Raw genomic sequence first — 24,142 nt, forward strand, 5'->3', positions numbered from 1 at the left:
GCTGGCTTGCGATAAATGCTGGTTTAAGAATGGGTTGCCATCCCACATACTCAGCTCTGCTGCTCATCCCACAAATGCATGCTCCTTACAAATGTGGCATCATTTAAAAGGGTAATAAACAGGTTTTCCAACAGTATAAGATGTATTGCCAGATAGCATTGTTACAACAAAGAAATAATCTACCAAACACATGTCCTTACTTTCTGTGCTAAGTCTAAAAAGAGACTGATTGCTGCCACTTGTATGTCTGTGCCAGACTATGATGCTTAGTACATGTAAGCCTCATCTCAGAGTCTAAATGCTGGAGACTGTGTCATAGAGCTCCGAGGTCCATCGCTAACTTTAGAGCCCTTACCCGTCACTGTTTGCTGTATAAAGGATCTTGATTAGTATTCACCTATGAATATAAACACCAAGTTTCACAGAAATCGGTCCAGTGTGTTCTCAGTATATTTCAGGTTGTATATTCAGATCCTGTATTTGCCCTGCAGAATGTCTGTGGTCTCCAATCCTTTGAAGAGCGCTGCATCCAAACATGTTGCAGTGAATTAAACTTTCTGGCGCTGCAGCACGAGTTAATCTGTCACACCACCGAACATGTGAGACACCCAGCACATGAAAATCCTCTGATATTACAGTGTATAGCCCCCTCCCTCCCCTCTCCTCTTGCCCTTTTCCTGGCATCATATGTTGGCATTTCCAAGAGACAAACATGTCCTGTTATTAATATGTATCATACATGTAACCCCTATACCCCCACCCACCCGCCCCATTACGGCTGCTGCTCACAGGAACATCGCATCGACCGGCCAGTACACAGAAGAGAAATGTCAGAGGTGGAAGCATGTGCCCTTTAGGCTGTGTGTGACTTCAGGGACATGCACGCCAAAAACAATCATGGCAGCGAGCCTCATAACTCGGTCCCCTGGAGCACTTGTGTCAGGAGCAGATGCCTGAGAGCAGGAAACTTATTGAGGTTATGAAGTGGACTCTGAAGAATCATATCCACCTTACTGATACAGATTCACTGGCTTTATTGTTTCAGAAAACAGCCTGAGGAGTTCCTTTCCTTTCACTGCAAAATAGATTAAGGTTGTCAACATATTTGGCTCGTTGATTCTACTTCAGTACCTCATGGCTGAAAATTATACAATCACTGTTATATTAATAGTCCAAAAGAAAACAGTCTATTTAAAAAGTAAATTAACCTTCAGCCCACTTTTTCCAGATGAAAACCTCTGTATATGGGTATTGAGTAGCGCTGTTGACCAGTTAGGTTGCTAATCTTTGCATTTGAACACAAAGTATTGAAATTCGACATTTTCAGTTAAGAATAGTAATAGTAAATGCATAGTAACTTCCCTCTACTTCCCTCTACCTAAACTGCAATTGAAATTTTTCTACAAAATGATGTAGTGACAAATGACATCCATCGTAACCACAGAGCTTAATGGTCACTGCCCACTTTTTTCAGGACTATTTACTTCACGGGTAGCAGCTGACAGACAAAAATCATGGGCTCCATCATGACTGACACCACTGGGACACTCAAGGAATATAAAAATTGGGAATAAAACGTGTGTGTCCTAAAATGAGGTCAGTAATGTCTGACCTTGTGTCTACTACATGACCATATATCATTGTTTTTCCATGCCAGTCTTCTTTTTGTGAAAAACAACATTCAAATATGCCGTTCCTCTGTGTCCTAAATGGACAAGGTGATGAGTGTTAGTGACACAATCAGCTAAGTTACACTGATTTAGATTGTAGTGTCCTGACAGCATGCAAGGGATGCAATGCAAGATGGCATAATGCAGTGCCATGCAGCACAAGATGGTGCAATGGATTGCTATGCAGCACAAGGTAGTGTAATGCATTATGATCCAGTGCCATGCAGCACAATATTGTACAATTCATTGCCATGCAGTGCAAGGTGGCACAATGCAGCACCATGCAGTGCAAGGGGGTGCAGTGCATCACAAGGTGGCACATTGCGCTGCACATTGCTCCTCTGTTAGCAAGTTCCTATTTTGCTCTCTATTGCTCCTGTTTAGATGGGAGAAGAACAAGAAAACAGGTGGATAAGAAGGCACAATTAGTGTGGGATGGAGTGTTTCCTCAATTTTCTTTCACTATCCTTGCTCTGCTGAGCTTATTTGCTTGTTTTTTTAAAGTGGAAATAGATGTGCATTAATCCCCTGTACTCCACTAGATCACCAACGATCCAAAGTGGTAGCACATGCATTGTTTACAGTATCTCAGGGACCATAAGACAGATCTCTGTCAAGTTAACTGTGATCTAAAGCTTTCGTTGTTGCAGATCTACAGACTGCTCCTGGCTTTAATAGCCTGTCAAAACTATTTTTGATTCATGCACAAAGCGCCGCGTATATTCAGAGCGTTGATACTACAAATCTACATCACTGAATTCATAATAATGTGACTATCAGGTTTTTTGTGATGAACAATCTAGTGGTGTTGCTATTAGCCCTTTGAAATAAAAGACAACAACTTTCTATTAGGCCTTTCGACCAATCATGATGCTCCAATTTCTTCTATTCTTTTTTAGTCCTCTATAACCCCATTATTGAAAACATGACAAATGTGCTCTGTTTTTATATTTTACTTCATCTTTCTGGTTGCATAACTTCTGATACGTTTATCTGACATCTTGGCCGCACACATATTGCAATAGTCCAGGTTGGTCTTAAAAAATAGACATCAATGACTTAATTGTGGTTGAAAAGGTTAAGATTCTGGCTGCGTTTTTGCAGAAAATTTTAGGCAGACAAAAATAGCAAAAACTGAGTTTGGGTTCCAAGGGCAATTACCAAATAATGTCACTCATGCTTCATCCATAGACTAGCCTTAAAATGAAGGAGCTGTGGGTGGGAGGGGGGGCTAGATATTTTGGCATCACTCCTGGCGAGCTTCCTGCTGTGTCCATTTTAATACACAGCTGTGTTTGATATTGCGTTATGCAGTAGTTTTGATTTGTTACTCCCTGCAGTCATTTATAATCTTCAGGTTGATCTGATCCGACTTAAATCTTCCTGTAATGGCAGCCAGTGAGCATCAGAATGCCCTTGATGGTTGAAAAAAGAGAAGTAAGATTTTTTGAAAGCATAATTTCTTCTGCATCAGGAAAATGAACTTTTAATGATCCTGACATGATGGATTTGATTTATGAAGGTGCCGGATGAAACCAGAGAAGGTGAGACATTAGCTTGGCCGAAGACACACACATCTCTATCATCACACATTTCTCTCATAATCACTTTAATGGCGGCCAGCTCGACAGGGCTCAGACACTCTGAAGGCTAATTCGTCCAAAGTTGCCACACGGCTGCCTTAACTCACGGCTAATGGTGGCGAATTAATGTCAATGGCTGTGAGAAATGACTCCTGGCGTATGACCTTTATCACGCTTGCCTCGAGTGCTTCTCCTGAAAGAAAGAGACATCTTTAGAAAGACTGGAGTAACAATACTTCACTGATCTTTGTAAACAGACACCTGGATAAGAACCATAACCCATTACTAATCCATTATTTAATGCTGACTACTAGCTTCTCCAGCATCATGGTGGAATCAACTTCCATTTCCAGTCAGGCTCCACCAGTTATCAATTCATCTGATTATTGGAGCTGCTGTCGGATGTCATGAAGAATAACGATTGCTACCTCCTCCTCCACTGCTGGTCTGCTTTCACATCAGTAACTTTCTTCAGTGCTTGAGCACACTTACGCATGTACAAAGGCCGATACTGTTGGTGGCAGTACACATGAAGTTGGTTTGAGAATCCACCAAAGCAAAGAAGAAAGTTGGAGAGAAAAATGTGGAAATTACTTGGGTCTTTGTGGAAAAAGGTATCCATCCTGCAGTCTTCTAAAGATGTTTTTATGACCTTAAGATACCAACAATGATGCTTTTCTTACATACGCATCTGCCACGCTGCTCAGAGGACAGAAAAACCCTGTGCTGCAGGGGTACGATGGCTTGTGAAGTACCGGCCAAACAGAACCAGACTTTTTGGTCAAGTGTATCCAGATTTGGGCCCAGGTCCCTAGCATTCAACCAACCTAAACAATCAACTGTTAAGTCACGGTATCATCGCTCATTTCTACCTCCTCTGCTGCTTTCCCTGTGCTTTTTGCTGGTGTTGATAGCTCCATTTATTTTCTACACCGTTTATCCCGTTGGGGGTCGCAGGTAATCTTGCAAAGCAGGTGGATTTGCCTGTTTCCATACTGGTTTCTTACTGGCGAATCCATCTTGCTAAGCTCCCATCTGAACCGTTTGGGTTAGAAAGTGACAGGACCAATCAGTGCCAGGAGCAGTACTTTCAGACACGACAGAGTCATGACATAAGCAAGCAGCAACAAGAGGTTGGTGCAATCATGGCGGAAGAGCTCAGCGTGGATGCTGCTAAAGCGCCAGTTTATCAGAACTTGACGACATTTCTTTGTTAAAAGAAGAACAAAGAACAGCAGTGAGTTGTTTTCTCTTCAGAAAAGATAAAAGTCGTGTACTGACATGTCTACAGTCGCCATGGTAGCACCTCAGTTTGGCGTAACGACATCACGTGTTTTGTAACTCTGATTGGCCTGTAAAGATGTGACTGACAGAATGTTCATCTAATCACCCTACAAGTTTTTTTTTTTCAAAGGCTCTGTCCTTTCCTAAACAGTGTCTGTGGAAGGTTTACCAGATGGATGTGTGAAACAAATCCATCTGGCGTGTCAGGTTAGGTCACAGGGGGACTGGGGCCTATCCTAGCTGTCATTGGGCGAGAAGCAGGGTACACCTTGGACCAATCACAGGGCACGCTCAGACTCACATAGAGTCACCAATTAACCTAACAAGCATGTCTTTGGGGGTGGAAGGGAGGTGGAGAACCTGGGGAGAACCCATGCATGAAGAACAGAAGTGAACCAGGGACCTTCTTACTGTGAGGCAACAGCGCTAACCCCTGCACCACTGTGCAGCCCCCTGATGCTAGAGTTAGCACTGAATTGAACATTTTTGCTTGGTCTTTTTTGATCAGTTTTTGGGACAAACAAGACAAACAAGACAAACAAGCACACTCTCCTTTTAAAGGCTGATCTGCTAAATCATTTGCACACTGGTTACAAATAAACCATAAAGAGCTCATTATCTGTGGCAGTCTGGGCCCAGAAAAATCAATATGGGTTGACCCCTTGTTTCCTCAGGCACGTACTGTCAGTCAGAAGAAGATAGCTGAAGAGGTCAGAGATTCAGAAAACTTCTCAGAATCCCAACACAAGACACAGAATTGTGCTAACTTGTCAGAATAAAAAAATCACTGTGTTATAAAGTTGTTATTGGTATTTACATTACATATTTGCTTCAGGACATTACATTGAGCATCATGTTTCTTTTCTTTGCATCATCACAAACATACTTTATGGCTCAAACATGTTAAAGCTGACTCATCTTCTCCTTCAGTATAATTGCTACAGCCATTTAAGGCCACGATCTATATATAGACTCATTTCTTTATGCTTAACAAGCTCTTGAAGACCTATCCCTTCATTTCAGCGCTTTCAGTCACTTGTATTTCTCACAACTAACCTGTCAAGTTCAGATAAAGAACTTTGCCAAGTTAGTGTGGCTTATTTTGACTGGTGTGAAAGCTTGAAAACTTGGATCAGGGTTTGTTTTTCTTGGACTCTGCTGCAGATTGTTTGTGGTAAGAAAATAAATCAGTCTAAATTTGATATTTCTGCAGGAAGCATTGCACTTTTTGGATTAAAAAAGCTACTGTAGCCTGCCAAATGTGTTAATGGGGGATGAGCCAGTCATGGTTCAGGAGGATTACTGTGCACCTTCTTCTGAAGTGCCTTCCATGACTCTGGGACATAATCATGTTATTTTTGAGCTGCAGTTGTGCTTCATTTTCAGACTGTATCATCACCTTATAGTAATAAATGCAAACAGTCTTAACCCTAACTAACAGAGCCGACATCAGTTTGTGCAGTCGTCCGTCTAATTATGAAACTACAGCCAGTCTTTGTTTACTTTCAGGATCAAATTCTGACCAGAAGAGCACATTTTGGTTCACTGAATAGATAAAGACAGACCAACCTTGAGGTAATTATGCAACAACAGAACAAATGCATTCATGATTTGGACCCTCAGAAACACCTCCAGACCTTGCTATCGCTCCATCTGCTTCAGTCCTGCAGGAATGAAAACACGAGATATGAAGATGACCTTAGGTATAATTTTGTTGGTGATAGAGAAGGAAGGCCAAGCGAGACGAGACGTGATGAAGTAGTAAATTAAAACCTGCAGAGACCCTGTAAAGAACCTTGTGTCCCTTCATTTCTATCGCAGTATTACAGATTAACTCCAGGGCCGTCCTGGTTGAGGTTGTTTTTTAAACTTTTGGAGGTTAAAAGGATTTCTTTGAGGTGTTTACACGTCCTCTCCATCCCTCAGCTGCTTTTTTGTCCTCCATTTATGTTTTTTCATGGGTTTCCATTCGCACTTTCACCCTTTCCAATCACATTCACAGACATGAATTGCAGCTTTGTTATAATCTGTGCATAATTACCAGCTTTGTCACCACTAACATGTACGCTGCGAGTGAATGACAGATGCATGACTTGCCCTGAGCCGTCTGTCTGATAGCGAATGTTGCATTTTGGTCTCCCCTTTTCTTCCTCTCCCTTTAATTTTCTTTTTTTCTTTCGTGTATGTAATGAACGTAACTGTGTGTCTGTTCTTCTTTTTTCATTTGTAACTTGAATGAAACAAAAAAAGGGGGACAAGCAGGTTCATTCTATGTGCATGTGCTTTCCCCCTAGACTCTGGCTGCCCTAACGAGAAATTCGATAAATCTGCTTCCAAACCATCTTGCACAAGCTTTGCATGTCCACTCTGGTCCTGAGGAAATTAACAAGCGAATAGAGAGCGCCATCGACTTACGGAGTGGCGATAAGTTGAGAAGAGAGCATATCAAGCCTTTCTCACTGATGTTTAAAGACTCCAGCCTGGAAGAGAAGGTAGCTGGGGTTTTAGACAGATAACTGTTTTTTTTTTCTTTCTCTTTCCCTCCTCACATCTATTTTTACAAGAAGATTTCAAGACGCAGAACAAGAAACAGCATTTTTTTTGTCCTATCATGAGTAAGCTAAAGGCCCCTGAAACACTACTGTGGTGTCACAGAGCATTGCTTTTTAATGATGTTATATTCACAAGAGACTTTCTAATGTAACTGTAATTTTACCGCTCAGAGACTTTGGTCTTTTTAATGGGAAATAATTCAGCATAAATGTTCCAATCTCTGCTTTATTTCCCTCTATTTGGTCTGTTTGGAGTCTGAAGTGTGCAACTGGGATAATAATGACTTCAATTTTGATTTTGAATAAATTATTTATATTTGTCACATATTATGCAAAAATCACTTTTTCAGGCTTTTCTAACAAAAACACGTGCCTGGCCTGTCCACAGTCACCCCAAGCAGCAGCACCTTTCAGAAAATGTGTGCTGAAACAGGCCGTTTTCAGATTTTCCCCTCGTAATGTCATGTGGGGACTTAGCCCCGCCCCCTGATTCTGTTGGCCCTTCCCCGCTTGGAAGAAAGCTCCACCCTCCTCTCCTGATCCTCCCCTCCTGATCCTGAGAGGAGGATCAGGAGAGCCACATTCATTAAGACACATCCATTTCCTGTGAGGGGCGGAGTTGGGGGCGGAGTCAGACAGCTCAGTGACATTTTTTCACAATAGCAACATATCAAGTGTTTAAACAGACATTTTTCCATTTCATAAAAATATTTGCTCATTTGAATTTCACTGCAGCAATACATCTCAAAAAAGTAGGGATGGGGCAACAAAAGGCACCTTTTTGGAATAGGAGTTACATTATGAGGTGCTAAGTCCTGCTGGAAAAGGAAATCAGAGTTTCCTTAAAACTTTAGCATATGGAGGCATGGAGGGCTCTAAAATGAAAGTTACTTTGATTTTACATGTTTTATTTCTTTTTGCCCACTGTAAAAAAAGAAACTGAAAAAAAGATGTATTCAGTTCAGAAACTGAAGTTTCACTGAAAATATCTTTTTTTTTCTTGGGTTAATTGAAACAAAAACTCTCTCCGGGTCACAGATAACATTTATTTCTTTACTCTTACAGCTTTTCAGAGACAGAGTGGAGAATAAAAGTAATTAATATCTAGTGGCACACTTCAGACTTCAGACTCTTCATTTCTACACAAAAACAAGCGTTCTCAATGTGCTTTTGTGTCATTTTGCAGCTTAAATCTTTCTCCAACAGTAAAGCTAACGTTCTCAGACTCATGTTTGAATTCTTGACTTGAGTTTGCTGTGAACTCTACTTCCATGTTTGGTTGAGCTGATTTGATTTCCAGGGTTGGAGAAGCTCCTTCAGTTTACTCATGACCTAAAGTCCATGGACCTGTTTACAGTGTTGTTGGAAAAGTTGACTGGCTCAACTTTTATTTTTCTTTTTTTACAGGAGCACACTGCATTCATGGAGGAAAAAATCTGTACAACTCTAATCTATGATTAACAAATCTCATGATCATGACTTACATCTCATTATATTGTTGAACTATTATTCATAACACAGCTGGAGTTTCTTGGATCCTTAGCTAGAGTATAAAATAGTAGAATACACTTCAGACCAACGTTGTGTTATTGCAGTTATTGACTTGAAAGAATCAAAATGACTGAAAGATAAATATGGAGGTTGACAAGCTTCAGTGGTATTTCACTAAAACATTCACACCGATGATTGAAAGCTTTTTAAACAATAATAAATGACATGTAAAGAATCTGCAGAGTTCCAAGCAGCTCTTCAAGTCAGTAAAAAAAAAAAATAACAGGAAGTGCAGTGTTCACAAGCTTTAACCTCTTAAATCAGAGGTGCCCAAACTTTTTCCACTGAGGGCCACACACAGAAATATAACAGGATGTTGAGGCCACTTCAATAACCACAAGAGGAGGAGTATGACATTGATTAAGTCAGAAGCAGAATAAGGAGGAGCTGGGGTGGAGGAGGGTGCAAGGGCACCCTGCAGAGAGAGAGGCAGAGCCCGGTCAGGCAAGACCAGTTTAAATAAGCTGTCAGCTGATTAGGGATTGCATTAGATCAGCTGATCGGGGCAGAGCTTGACTCTGTAGCAAGGTTATTGTAGTTAACTAAAACTAACTAAATAACTAAAACGATATAATAATAATATCACAATTAGCATGGAAGCTAGCAGATAAATGATCATAATTGGATTAAAATTGATAAAAAGACGTTCAGTATCTGGGTTACTGGTGTCGATTTAATCATTGAAGTGCAGAAAAGTCACACAAGTTCCAGGCTTGCACTAAATTCTGATGCAAGGGATTCAAATGCATCAATAGTGTCAATGGGAAGGCACATTGGCTAGCTTCAAGATGAAAAACAAGTAAGAGGCAGCGATTTATGGTTCAGAAGTGATTTAACTTTTATAAACTGTGTCGCTTCTTGTCGTGTACGAGAGCGCCGGTCTGGAAGCCATTTTAACGATCACATTCAGAGAAAAACTCTCATGCAGACACCATTCTTTGCTGCTGCAGTGGGTCCTTTGGTTCTTCTTCGCTGCTCTAAAACGGTAGCTCGTGCATGCAGTGCTTTCCGGCAGCGAAGAAGAATTGATTTCCAGTTTAGAGCGCTTACATTTAGCATGGCTGAGTGATGCAAATGTAAAGTTAAACCAAGCGGTATTGGATCGGTGCATTAACCTGTGTACTCACCAATTCCAGTGCCTTTATTTGAAGGAGTATTTCTGATACTGGTATCAAAATTGGAACAACTCTAGATATGAATGACCAAATGATTGGGAGAGTTTGTGTATCTGTTAATAACACTAATCAACTACAGGGTCTATAAAAGTGTGCCTGATGTTCTTAGATTAGTAAGGTTAATATGAGAGGAACAATCTATCCCAACAGGCTGGTGAGGAGCAGTGGGAATCCTGATTCCCAAGGAGAGGGAGTCCTTTTACCTGAACCGGTTAAGAACTAATTGACGGTTAAACATAGATGCTTTTCTTTATTATAGCACAGAGGCTAGCTAGTAACTAAGAAAGGAACAGTTAAATGCAGAAAGTACACTGTAGAAAAATCCAACTTGACCAGCTCAACATTTTATCTGTAGGTCAACTAAATGGCAAGATCAAGATAAAAATGCTGAGAAACTTGTTTCTTAACTATCTGGCCCTCATACTCACGTTAACAGTGCAGGGACCCTGGGATCTGCAGGGTGCATAGAGCATGGTCTGGCATCAGATTCATGCAGCTAAGGCAGGGAATAGGAAGGAAAGGAAAAAGCTTAGATATGAACGGTTGACTTTTGGAGGCGAATAGTGAGGATTTTTGGGGTTAGGGACTTCTTCCTTGAGCGCTTATCCTCTCTGTGGAGCACAACTGTTGTGTATTTGCTTCCAGTCTGATAACACTGTGCATCCCTAGTTGCAAAATATGTGTTTAAAATAAAGACAGAGGAATGAGTAACAGGCAAATCACATTTTTAAACTCCATTGTTCAAACTCATCAAACTTTATCTGGTAATACAAAAGGCATTGAGGTTAATGCACAGAAGTATGGGCTGTGATAAATGGAGTGAAAAATAGCAAGAATATTTCCATCCCAGTGCAGTTTGAGGAGCCAAAGATAGTTCTCGGTTTATGAGATGTTCAATCATAATCATGAGATATCAACATCACATTTACAACATGTCAGAATATTTTTTCTTTGGTGAATGCAATGCTCTCTTGTAGCTTTTTCTCCTTTTTTTTCCATTTTTGGTTCCATGACAAAGCTCACCTTTAACCCTTGAGTTTATCCTCACATGCCTCCCCACCTCTCCTCTCCCCGTTTATGTTTCTGTTTGAACCCCCCCTCACCGATAACCTTGAGTTTTTTTGGTTGACCTCTTTACCTCTTCAGTCAATGTGCAGTGATTTGCTGTTGGCCTCCGTTATTTTTTTATTCTACTTTTTTGCCAAAGTTGTGACCAAACATCCTCTTGCTAATTTCCCAGCACTCTTTGAGAAAGAGACAGAGCGAGGAGGGGGGCAGTGGGGGTCATGGGAGTGAAAAGTTTAAGAAGAGACGAGTGGGGATGTTTGGCCCAGACTGGTGACTCAGCGGTCTACAGTTTTACATCAGACCAGGGATTTCTTAAGAAGATGCAAACGACCAACAGTTTCCACTTTTATCTCAGAATTACTCATCTCATTATGAAGACTGGACTTAAAAAGAGAGAAGTTCAGGGCTTAATTTATGCGTTAGCTTTTATTCAAAATAGCCCATTATCTTTAGATTGCAAATAAAAGGAGCAGTTCAACTTTTGGGAGAACAAAAACTTCAGATACATGCATGAGTAGAAATCTAATTCACCTTTTTAAGGGAACTGGTGTGCAGATCATATTTGTATTTATATCAGTTATATTCCTTTCTACTGCCTTGGCATGATTTTAGTGAAGTTTATTGATAGAGCGCCATCATACAAAGCATTTCAAAGTGCTTTACAGGGTTAAAAACAAAACATTTTGCTTTAAACGGATGACACTGAACAGAACTAATACATACAAATCTGAACTATATATAAATATAAGCTCTGAAAGGCTTAAAGAAATACAACGTAAAGGAAAAAAATATGAAATTCTACTCAGAATACATTCAAATATCCCCAGTTGAGCAATTAATGGACAAGACTGTGCACTTAGCTGTGGTTGCAGAGGCCAGTCAGTTGTAAGTCCATTCATTTCTATTGGAACTAAGCTTGTTCAGCCTTCATTTTTCCATCCATCATCTAGATCATTTATCTTGTTTGGAGTTAGGGGGGCTGGAGCCAGTCCCAGCAGACATCTGGTGTGAGGAGAGGTCCACCCTTAACTGGTGACATATAGAGACAAACAACCAGGCATGCTTACAATCACACCTACGGGCAATTTAGGCTCACCTACTGACCTGACACGCATGTTTTTAAACTGAGGGAGGAAGCTAAGATACCCAGAAAGAACCCATGCATGCAGAGGGAGAACATGTAAACTCTGCATAGAAAGAATTTGTCTGATCAGGATTTGAAACAGGAATTAAGTCTTAAAAATGAAGACTAGCTTACATGGAGGAAAAATATTTTCATGTTTTTTACCAAATAAGACAACAACCTTTCTATTATTAATCCCTGTTCTTAGAGGAAACAGGTTTTAACCCAATAATTGCTTTCTTGATAGTATTATAATGCAGATTGTCTCCTACGTGAATCAGAGCATACAGGGTTCAAATGTTAGCACAAATCTACGCTGCCTTCATTTTAAACTTTTAGATGTAGATCAACCTATCTGATATTCTAAGCTTACAAAACCTCCTTTGAGTTTAGCTTTTTAGTTTGCTTACCTAGTAGCTCTGTCGTTTGTGTCAGCTAACGGCTAACAGCTAGCATTGTGCTCGTGAGCTTTGCACCTTCCCCAGGACCCCATGGCTAACCCACCGGCTCCTGTCTCTCTCTAACGCTTGTGGTTGACCCGTTGCATGTGTCCGTGCCGGTGTCTTGGTGTGTTTGAGGTGCATTTTAAATGTCCAGTCCTCTCTGGTAGTCTGTAAACATGTCTCTCCGTCCTCCCCTCACCTCTTCTTTCTCCTCTTTATCTCTTCTTCTTCCTCTTCTTCTTCCTCTCACGGTGCAGTACTCACAGATGAGGGACGAGGTCTTCAAGTCCAACCTGGTGTGCGCCTTCATCGTGCTCATCTTCATCACAACCATCCAGAGCTTGCTTCCATCTGCCAGGTAAAAAAGGACATGTGTTTTAAATATTACAGTAGGTTCTGTTCATGTCATTGTTATAATTTCACTTGAAAACTACGGAAGCCCTGAGAGGCAAGTTAGAAGAAATCTGGTGAAATGTCGAAATTCCAGTCTAAAGATATTCGTTTTACCCTTAACCGTTAGATTAATCAAGTTATAAATAGAATAAATCATGCCCTAAAACAATAATTTATCAGACTTTATAAACTTAAATCTGATTCTTTTTTCATTGTTACTGCTATGTATCGTGTCTTTACAGAATGGTTACCATGGTGATCCAGTTTTCTATCCTCATCGTCCTCCACTCCTGTCTGGTCCTCGTCACGACAGCTGAAGATTACAAATGTCTGCCGCTGGTTCTTCGCAAAGCGTGCTGCTGGATCAACGAGACCTACGCCGCACGGAACGTCATCATCTTCGTGTCAATCCTTATCAACTTCCTGGCAGCCATGATCAATATCGTACGTTTCCCCTACAAAATTATTTGGTTGATTATATTTTCATTTTCTGAACTCTAGAGATAAACACAACTAAAAGGATGAAACTGAGGTTTTGGGACCTGTTCCTCATGTCAGAACAACACACATTTGCACACAAATTAAAGTTTTTTTTTAGCCTCGTTAATCCCGTAAAGTCCACAAGTTTATGCAGGAATAAAAGGAACCTAAAAACAGGATGTCATTTTGCCAGCCTGAGGTTTATTTGTTCATTTTCTTCCCGTTTAGCTGTAATGTTAATATCATGACGGAATAGTTGACAATCTGTAGCCAGTGTTTTATTTTGAAATTGATAGGATGCTCTGCTGTGTACTTGTGTGCTTGCCTTCTTGTTTGGTTTGATCTGCTCCCTTCAGCTTGGTCCATTCTGGCAGCAGGTCCATAAAAAATAGACTTTGCGTGTATTTTGAGCAGATCAGAGAGAAATGGCACTTCTAGTAAATGCAGGAGATTGGTCATGGTATGCACTGCAGAAATACAAAGACTGACTAGGATGGGATTTGTTTCAGAGTTCTCAGCATAAAAAGACGGCTGGGATTACAATGTTACAACAATGTTATGTAGCAGACGCTTTTATCCAACGCGACTTACATCTGAGACTGGTATTACTGCTGTTGAGGACCTTGTCCAAGGGCCCACACTGGACACTTGTGCTCTGACTGGGATTTATCCCCCACACACTCCCATAACACAATCAACAATGTAACCCACTGAGCTATCCAGCTCACATTACTCATAGTCAAGTCATGCAAAGTCAAAGTTGAAGCCCTGTAACGCAAATCTACATGCCCACATCCGTCCTAACAGTTTATCTCAGGAAACGAATTCAGGAGTATACGCAAAAGTTTTTTGTTGGATCGTCGTTACATCCACACGGAAATGGCATTTTGGGTGACTGTAAACAATACTTTTTGAAAACGTGTCCCAGAGTGCATAAATCCATAAACGACTACCGCTTGGTCTCCGTGTGGACGGCTATCCATATCTTTCTTGAAACAATTACATCACACACAGCATAGCTGTCTTACGATGCCTGCGCGGGTCCGACTAAAACAGCAATGGCTGAATACAGGGTTGTGTTCGTGCTGCAGAAGCTACTGAGCTTGTTATGGATTTTAAAGTAAAATCTGATGCCCCTTTACCACCACCGGGAAACGCACAGACCAGGTGTTCTTAAATCCAATGCAGAGAACAACCAGACAGGCAACTAGAAGAAAGTTTGTGTCAGTTTTCTGTGATCTTCTTCTCTCGTTTGGTGACTGTCCATGGCAGCGTTACAGCGCCACGCACAGGCTTGGCATATGCACTACAGAGTTTTCAGCGGTTCCGTGCTTATGTGGATATTTCCTGAAATTATTCCATCTTTATGCAAAACTTTTTCAATACTAAACGGCAATATATCATTTTTGTCTCAGTGTGGACAGGGCCTAAGTTTACGTGTGAATAGTGCAAACAGCACCGTAGACTAGAGTGTTTAAATGAACTGATGCTGTCTCATAGAAAATCACTCTAACATGCATTAATAGTGCATTGATCAGCTGGTCCGCTACATGGATCATCTCTGCTCTCTTTTTTATAAATTTATCAGAGCCACGCCTGTAGGGAACTTAACTGTGAATAAAATTTCTGTTGTATATAAGCTTACATCTGAGAGTGGGCAGAGCTGTAATGAGCTACTGTGTCTAATTTCACATGCTAACGATGTGTACATCCCATATCCTAAAGAATGTCAGGCAAGGGCGGGCCGTTTGGACTGCGGGTCACCTGCACCACAGATGCTGCTGGGGTGTACTTTATGGCCCAGTTACATCCCTTAAAGTTCTGTCCATCTGTTGGCTAAAATTGTGCTATAGATTTGTGTCAGGACACAGAACCTGAAAACAGGACAGTCCCAATTAGGACACAGAAACAGGTATCTCCATGTCTAGCTTTGTGCCCTCCTCCATAAGACTCATTGACAAAGTCTTGTTGACTTAAAGATGTACTATGTCAACATCATGACACAAGCTGAGCTCCTTTTTTATGGAGTAATCTGCAATCACTTTGAATCTTGTTGACAAAATGTTTGAAGATTGACTCATCTTATTTTCAACACTGACGCAGCACTGCTTTAATAATATACAACAAAAACATTCTCTGTTGGTCTCTCACAGCTGTGGTGCGATTTCGACAAGTCCAGCACGTTCAGGAACCAGACGTACAATGCATCGGCCTCCATCCCAGACATCTGCTTCTACCCAGAGGTACCCACCGAATGATGTGTCTGAAATTTTGCAGTCAGGTCCATCTGTTGTGTTTTTTCACACTTGGGACGGCAGCAAAATGATGAATTAAACATCCTACACATCTGCTAGCACCCGGAGGGAGGTCTGGCCAAAGACACCGACGACTGATGGAGCCACTAGGACGTCACTGAGCCGGCCTCCTTTCTGTTATTTAGCTCATACAATATGCAGCTGATTGATGGACTCAATAAGGAGAGCCTTGCAGAGGGTCATTTGTGCAAATAAGATCTGGTTTTGGGTGCATGAAAACATTATTCAATGTCTAAAGGGGTGAGAATTCAAAATGCAATATTAGATTAGACATTGTAAGGACAAGTTAAGCTAATCAGATGCCTGGGGTGCAGTTAAATCTTAGTAACTCATTGTAATGTGTTCTTATGAGGGCCACTTCACTACTTTTACACAGAGATGTCAGTGTACTTGTCAAGGTTAATGGACAAAAATCTCTGAAAGCATTTGCCCAATGTCTTCTGTGGCTCTGTCGAAGCTTTGTCACGTCACATAAAATAACCCCTAAGAATCTAATGCTGAAATGTTTGGAAGTTCATCTGGCTTCTTTTTCCTCGTAAAGGGAAACTTAAATGGCAGACAGAAACTTGATGACTCTGACACTATTAACCATGTCCTTCTTTGTTTTTGTTTCCAGTATTTCGTGTTCACGGGGGTCCTGGCGATGGTGACGTGTGCCGTGTTCCTGCGGCTGAACTCGGTGTTGAAGTTGGCGGTGCTGCTGGTGATGATCGCCATCTACTCCCTGCTGACCGAAGCTTTCTACACCTCACTGTTTGTTCGTTACGACACCGTCCACCACAACACAGAGTACGTGCTAAGGAGGGATCAAATAACCTTGTATCTTGCATCATGTGCTGCTTAAAAAGCAACAGTATCATCAGCAAAGAGTTTAAACTCAATTCTTGCAAAGACTATAGCATAATAAATATGGACAAAAGTATTTGGCCACCTGACCATCACACCATCCGGCACTGTAACAACATTGCTTTCAAATACATGTACTTTTGCATGGAGTTGGTCTCTCTTTTGCAGATATAACAGCCTCCAATTGTAAATGATTGATAAGAAAAGGAAAAGGAAGCAGCAGATGTAACTCTTTCACATTAAGTATTTTGTGCCTTTCCTTTGGAGTGGCAGGGATTGCATTGGAGTGGCAAGGTACCAAAATGAAGCACCAAAATCTGTTTTGTAATTCAGTACAGTAGGTATCAGATGCATTGGTACTAGTAGTCAAGACCACCCTATCCAAGACCAAGACATGCCGGAGACCATAGAGAGCACAGAGACCGAGACAAGACCAAGACTTCTGGGGTCGAGATCAAGCTGAGACCCTGATCACAAGGTTGGACAGTAAAAGAGCACTCTCTCTTTAATTTGAGTTTGCTTTAAACAAATTTGACAGCAAAAAATTAAATATCTGCAGCTCTATTTTCAAAACACTACAATGCAAAAATCTCAAATGTTAGCAAACTTGTTCAAATAACTACTTGTCAGAAATAAATCCTTGTAGGGATTAAAAAGCCACCGACAAGTCTAAAATTGTTTTAGGTATCTGAAATCACATTAATGACTTTGAAGAATAGCACTTTAGTGATGGCCTCGACTTGAAAAAAAAATCCAGAGTGTGGCCAGTCCAAGACAAAACAGAGTAAAAATGCTTTCAAGTCCAAGATTAGACCAAGACATTCAAAACTTAATCTTGAGGCTGGTCTTCAGACCAATATTGTTAACAAGCACTACAACATAAGGTACCAGTACCATGTTGGCACCCAATTTTGATACTTATCTTTACCCAAAGGTGCTCTATGGGGTTGAGGTCAGGGCCTTGTGTAGGACAGTCAATTTCTTCCACACTGAATTTATCAAACCATGTCTTCATAGTCCTTCTTTGTGCACTGGGATACTGTCATGTTGAAATAGAAAAGGGCCTTTCCCAAACTGTTGCCACACAGTTGGAATCATAGCATTGCCTTGGTATGCTGAAGCATTAAGATTGGCCTTCACTGGAGATAAGGGGCATAGCCCAAACCCTGAAAAACAGCCCAATACCATTATCGCTCCTCCACCAAACCACCTAACCCAGACTCACCATTTGACTGCCAAACAGCGAAGCGGTACTTGTCACTCCATAGAACACGTTTCCACTGGAACACAGTTGGTGTGCTTTACACCAGTGGCCCCCAACCTTTTTTGCACCACAGACAGGTTTTCATGGAAGGCAGCATTTTCATGGACCGGCCATCAATGTGTGGTGGATGAATATGACAAAATAAAAATGATGAAAAAACAGCATAAACACAAATGCCATAATGCACCATAAACTCACCATAATGCTGACTCAGCGGGTGTGTGAGAATCAGCTGTCAGAATAAACCTGTATTTTGGTACTCCTGGTGTCGTCTTTTAAATTAGTGGTTTTCAAATGGTGTGGTAAGGCACACTAGTGTGCCATAGCAATTTCTACAACCATACATAATTACTGCAGCTATACAATAACTTAAGCTCAGTCAGGACAACTTTGTGAAGAAACACACATGATCTGCAGTCATAAATAGTTTTTCTTTAGGGGCAGTTGTATTTTGCACTATTGCTGTTATTTGGCTGTTCTGAGAAGGAGGAGCTGGGGTGGAGGAGTGTTGTAAAAAGTGGCTTGGAGAGGAAGCAGCAAAGCATAGCCAGGTCAGAGCAGTTTAAATATGGTAGCATGAGTGTGATTAGCCAATAGCATGCTTAAAAGCAGATCAGCTGTGGTTGCAGTGGTTGGCTCTGTGGCCTGCCTGAATAATGCTATACACCAGACTTACTAGAACATGTTTTTAAATGGGCAATTTTGCATAGATATGGATTGGGTTTGCCTTGAAATTTTGGCTTGATCTTAGGTGTGCCTAGTTGAAAACCACTGTTTTAAATGCATCTTCCTTGGTAGGCTCTGCTTCAGTCTACTCATTGAGCCCTTTCCCCTTCGCAAAGATGTCTGTTTTCTACTCATTTTAGGTAGCTTGTTGGCTTAATTTTTGGGTAGCATGACCAAGACTAAGGTCTCGACATGTGTCAAGATGTCAGAATGCACAGACAGATGACATAGTGGAGGAGAAGCTTTTTTGAAAATAAACCATCTTTCAGACTCTGATAGTTAATGAACTGGAAATAAAGTAAGTTCCTTTGTCTTTCGGTGCGGCCCAGTACCAAATGACCCATGGATGAGTTGCTGTTGTTCCTAAACTCTTCCACTTTCCAACAATATCAGTATTCAGGCTGTCTTATTGCAAAGGTGGCATCCATCACAGTACCATGCTTGAAGTCACTGAGGTCTTCAGAATGACCCATTCTGTATCACAAATGTTTGCAAATGTAGACTGCATGGCTAGGTTTTTGATTTCAAACACACGTAGCAAGTGATCTGATAGAAAGAATTGTGGCCAAATACTTTTGTCTATATAGTCTATCCCTCTTCATTCGTCCTTTTAAAGTCACATCCTCCTCCTTAAAGCCCATCCAGGAGCAGCTGTGACCTTTTTTTTCTGGACGTAAATGCTGAAAATGTGAGAAAGCTCATCACACAGTGCTACAGCAATGACCTTTACTGCAACAATACATGAAAGTATATAACTGAGAGGAAAAAATGATATCCTTTTAGAGCAGAGCTTTCCATTAGAGCTGCAAAGGGTGCCGGTGGGAGTCACCGTCATTTTCTTTACAGCCTTCTACCATACAAGACAGAAAGGTCAGGATAAAGACTCAGGAGGAGAGGACAACAATAATGCATGTTGTCCATCTTGTAAAGTCACACACTTGAGTCCTTTATGCATTAAAACGCTGTTTACTTGTTTATATAATCGGAGTAGCATTGATTCAGTACTTCAGTAGAATGTAAGGCAGAGAAATCAAAGAAATGACACATTTCAAGTGTTATAAATCAAGATAACTTGTGTTTATCCTGTAGCATGGAGCTCATGATCTTAAAGTGATGCTTCACCCAATAATAAAAGAGATAATACTTACATTAACGGTTTCTGTACAAGTTCCAGACCTTCCAGACCTCCGAAACTGCTGAAAGACATTCTTTTATCCATCTTTAATTTATGTTTTCTAAACAAACATAATGAAAATTGAGAACTTTCCTGTATGCACATGCATTAAATTTGACAATATACGCCTACATCCAGTACATACACAACAACAGCACTTCACTTCACATTAGCATCGTTAGCTCTAAGCTAGCATATAAGCACATTAGCTGCTACAAAATGTACAACAGCCAAATACCTTCCTCCACCAAAAATACCAATCATCCAAACTAATAACTAACCAGTGCTCCATTAACCTGAGACCACAGTAAAACTCAACATTTCAAATGAAGATTGAGTCTTACTGTCAAACTGATGATCTCAACTGTAACCTCTGTTAAAACCATAAATGGTTTATATGGAGTAGTCCCAAAGAAAGACAAAAATACTTCTGTGGATGATTTGGTCCAGTCCTCCTCTTAATGATGGTTCTTCCCACACTGCTGCTGCTGATTAGCCAGGATGCTCGGAGCGTGAACCCCCAGTGACGGGGAAGTGAAATGATGCTGTCGGCATCAGCCCCAATGATTCATGCCTTTCTGCGATGCCCAGGCCTATGCTTGCCCTGGCCGCTGCACTGAGGTTTATGCTGCTCAGCTGTCTGCAGTTCTGTTTGTTTCAGCTTCTGTATAACCCGCAGCAATGACTAACTCCAATCCTTCTATACCCCTGATTTCCTTTCATAGTCTTCAGTAGCTCTAAACTTCCCCAGAGATAGGCTTTGTTTGTTGTAATCAGCGTTGATCACCTTAGATCAGCCATGACAGGAAGTCAGTCATAGAAAAATTACCTTGAACTTGTATTAAAGAATTCTTGCAACATTTTCTTAGGTAAAATAATATTCAATATGTGATTACTGAGTATTTACTTTGTTGGTAATTGGCATATTTTATAGCCAGACATTTCAGCTGTTAATGAAACAGGCCAAAGACTGGTAAGGACTGGCTTTAAAGTGTTTTAGGGACTGATAATTTCGTCTGAATTACATTTATAAATCAGTATTATTCTCTGTACTGGCTAGAATTAATTTGTGAAAACAGCATATTGAATATCTGAAATAAATAAATAAATAAACAAAGTGCATCCCTGTTTGGACTTCAAACACAATGGCCTTTACTGCAACAATATATGAAAGTATATAACTGAGAGGAAAATGAAATCCTTTTAGTGCAGAGCTTTCCATTAGAGCTGCAAAGAATGCTTGTAGGGGTCTGGTGTGCATGTCATTTTACCCTCAAATTCCACATGCTGGTATCTGGGATCACACCCTTGAGCAAGCCACTCCCACTCTAGTCAATCTTTGCAATCCAACCACATGCTCTAGACCACCATCAACTCCTCAAGAAGAATTTCAACCCAAATTTGGAGATCTTTTTGGTCAAACATGTATTCAGTAAACACAGTAGAGCTTGGGCCTCAGACAGTACAAAAGATGTAGCAAAACAATGAAACAGGACAAAACATGCTTCTTTTATAGAGTGTCATAGACATTTTGCACATTTTTTTTCCCAGGCAGACATCCGTGACCCACTGAAAAGGGCTTCACGATGCACTTTTGGGTCCTTACCCAAAGAACCATTGCTCTAGACCATCCTGGGTTTACGCCAACAGTGCCACTCTGTTCTGCTCAGCTGGAGAATCAGTCGAGTCTATTTTCAGCGGCACTCGCTGCCAAAACATTCAATCTATGTAGAGATCGACCCAAACAGGATAAGACCTTACAGAGCATCCATTAACTTTTAAATGCAACACCATGCAACGACTGTCGATAGTAAATCTGATCACTATATCAACATTACATAACAATCAGGAGCACAGACCACAGCTCATCAGTGGGTCAGAGGGTCACACAGCTGATACGATGCCATGGATGAGAAAGAGTCTATAACCACAGGGTTTTATCTGACACAACAAATCATTTCACCTTTAACCTACTAATATAGTAATCCATAGTAGAAGCAAAACAGAATACTCAAATGAAAGGCAACACACTCTTCTCACACTGAACTTATCATCACCATATGATCTCTGAATTCCTGCATGAACTGGTAGTTTCAAATGTGCATTTGATGAAATGCATCCAGGAGGCAGAGGTGCACACAGCAAAACCGCCGTGCAGACATAGTGTGCTGAATTTGCAGTTTAGTGGGCTTTCACACCTGGACTGTTTGGAGAATTTGGTCCAAAACAAAAATGTCTCCTCCTCTTTGGCCCGGTTTATTTTGACATGTGTGAACATGACAGCTAACTGTTTCAGGGTAAAATTAGCAAGCTCCTAATAGTTTACAAAGACATTGAAAAGAGGAAATATCGTGCAAAATCACTTTTTCAGGCTTTTCTAACAAAAAAATGTACCCCTGGCCTGTCCACAATCCTCTCACATAGCAGAAAATCCACACACACCCCTCTCCAACTTTCAGAAAATGTGCTAAAACAAGCCGTTCTCAGATTTTCCCCTCATGATGTCATGTGGAGAGTTAGCCCCACCCCCAGGCTCAGTTGGCCCTCCCTGCTTGGAAGAAAGTTCCCGCTTTTACTCCTGATCCTCCTCCTTCATCCTCTGTTAAGCCACATCCATTTCCTGAGAGGAGCGGAGTCAGACAGCTCTAACATTTAAAGCCACAGACACAGAAATGGCATACAAGAATCCAATACTTGAGGATTTTTTCAGCAACAAACTTCACAGGCATGTTTTGGGGACCTCTGAGAACAGTATAAACTTGTCCTAAAAGGGTAAAGTATGTCCCCTTTAAAACATAATGGGATATTGATTAGGTCACTTTCTCTTTTCTCTTTACCTCTTATTTTCTTTTGTCTTTTGTCTAAAAAAACATGATCTCTTGTTTGGTTTCCAATTTTCCTATTGTAAGCTGAAAAAAAAGAAAAAGAAAATTAAATAAAATTTGAGTTTTTGCACCTTAGTCAAATAAAAAGTCTCATAAAACAACTTTTTGCTTCACATATTTATAACATAATAACTCAAAGGAATGTAACTAAACATAAAAAATTTGTGTTCATCAGTGTCCTCTCTTTTATTCTGACAGGAATTTCCTGGGGACCAAAGAGACGTCTTTACTCCTGATGGCCATGTTCCTCCTGGCTGTGTTTTACCACGGACAACAGGTGAGATCCCAGCAGCAGCTACTCTCTCCTAATCATCCAGTAGAATCAGAAAATATCTTTGCTTTGTGTGGTCTTAATTTAGATGATTTAGTCAGGATAAGGAGGCTGAAGTCTATGTTTCCTATCTCAACAATAATACAGGCTCGTAGTTTTACTGAAAACATGATCTCCCAGACTATGACCTCCTTCTGCAGTATGCTGGTTGTGCGCTTTGTTGGGTTAAGTGATCATAAGAGACTAACTCTCCACAATCCCGGAGAGCATCATCATGTCAGGTTTTCTTTATAATCTGACCTGAGTGACTCTCCTTGAATGGCTGACGACGATCAACTCCTTCAAACAATAAGGAGTCATTTTTATAAAGCAGCAGAGGAGTCAGCAGCCTGAGGAAGTCTGCTGTAACGCTCTCTCTGTGGAAACCTTTGATGGTGCGGCTCAGCCTTGGTCGGAGATGGAGGACAGCTGACCGTAATTGACGCTCCTTTGTAGCCTCATAAAAGTAGAGAGCGGCCACATTTGAAGCCATCCGCCGGCATATTGATTCTCCCAGGGTCAGTCGCAGCACTTGTTTGTAAAGCAAAGACAATGACAGCTCACAGCGGGGGGCTGAAACTCTCGCAGCTCTGAAACACTGATTGTGTGGGAAGAATCAGGCCAAGACAGAAGAGAGCAAATAAAAGAGATGGTTTATGCTCTGCAGCAGAATGCCAAATGTGTTCCTGATGTTTTAAAGTGCAGAGTTAATGGTTTGAGTTGTTCGGACCAGTGGCGTGCTGTGCATTTTATACCTGGACCTCCAGACCCTTTAGGGCCACCTCATCATAACATCACAGTTGTAGGATATTATTCCATGTGATTACCTTAGAACACCTACTGGCTATTGAACAATTACCGCAGATACAATGAGGAGTTCTGAACCCACCAACCAGGATGCTGCAGTTGACATCTATGTCATAACATGTTTACTTATAATGTAACCCCCATTCACTCTAGTGCAGTGATACTCAACATGTGGCTGCTGAGCCACATGTGGTTCTTTTGTGATGACTCATGGCTCTTTAATGTCTTAATTTGAAATTTTTCCCTCAAAAGAGGGAAACTTTAACCTCAGAAATGATCCTTTAATCAGTTTGTTCCCAACTCTTGTACAGTTGGCTTAAATTGTCAACCTTTATTTATTTTGTTTGTATATTTCTATTGCCCTTATTTGCAATTTTTCCTCCTTTTTTGCCACTTTTCATCCATTATTACAGCTTTTTAAGCCCAAGTTTGCCACTTCTTTCGCCCCTTTTCACCAGCTTTTGCCTTTTTTGTCCTGCTTTTTGCTATTTTG

The 24,142-nt window shown here is 40.9% G+C and overlaps 1 protein-coding gene across 1 annotated transcript in view; it reads left to right on the top strand.

The window, feature by feature from the left end:
- adcy8 (adenylate cyclase 8 (brain)) overlaps positions 1 to 24,142 on the top strand; it is a 157,196-nt gene that overhangs the window by 106,274 nt on the left and 26,780 nt on the right. The window contains exons 8-12 of the mRNA XM_041802430.1: positions 12,707 to 12,807; positions 13,085 to 13,286; positions 15,476 to 15,565; positions 16,254 to 16,426; positions 22,731 to 22,809. Coding sequence (XP_041658364.1) covers positions 12,707 to 12,807; positions 13,085 to 13,286; positions 15,476 to 15,565; positions 16,254 to 16,426; positions 22,731 to 22,809 — 645 coding nt within the window. The remainder of the gene's footprint in view (positions 1 to 12,706; positions 12,808 to 13,084; positions 13,287 to 15,475; positions 15,566 to 16,253; positions 16,427 to 22,730; positions 22,810 to 24,142) is intronic.

The sequence above is a fragment of the Cheilinus undulatus genome, linkage group 13 (genome assembly GCF_018320785.1).
Source record: "Cheilinus undulatus linkage group 13, ASM1832078v1, whole genome shotgun sequence".
NCBI lineage: Eukaryota > Metazoa > Chordata > Actinopteri > Labriformes > Labridae > Cheilinus > Cheilinus undulatus.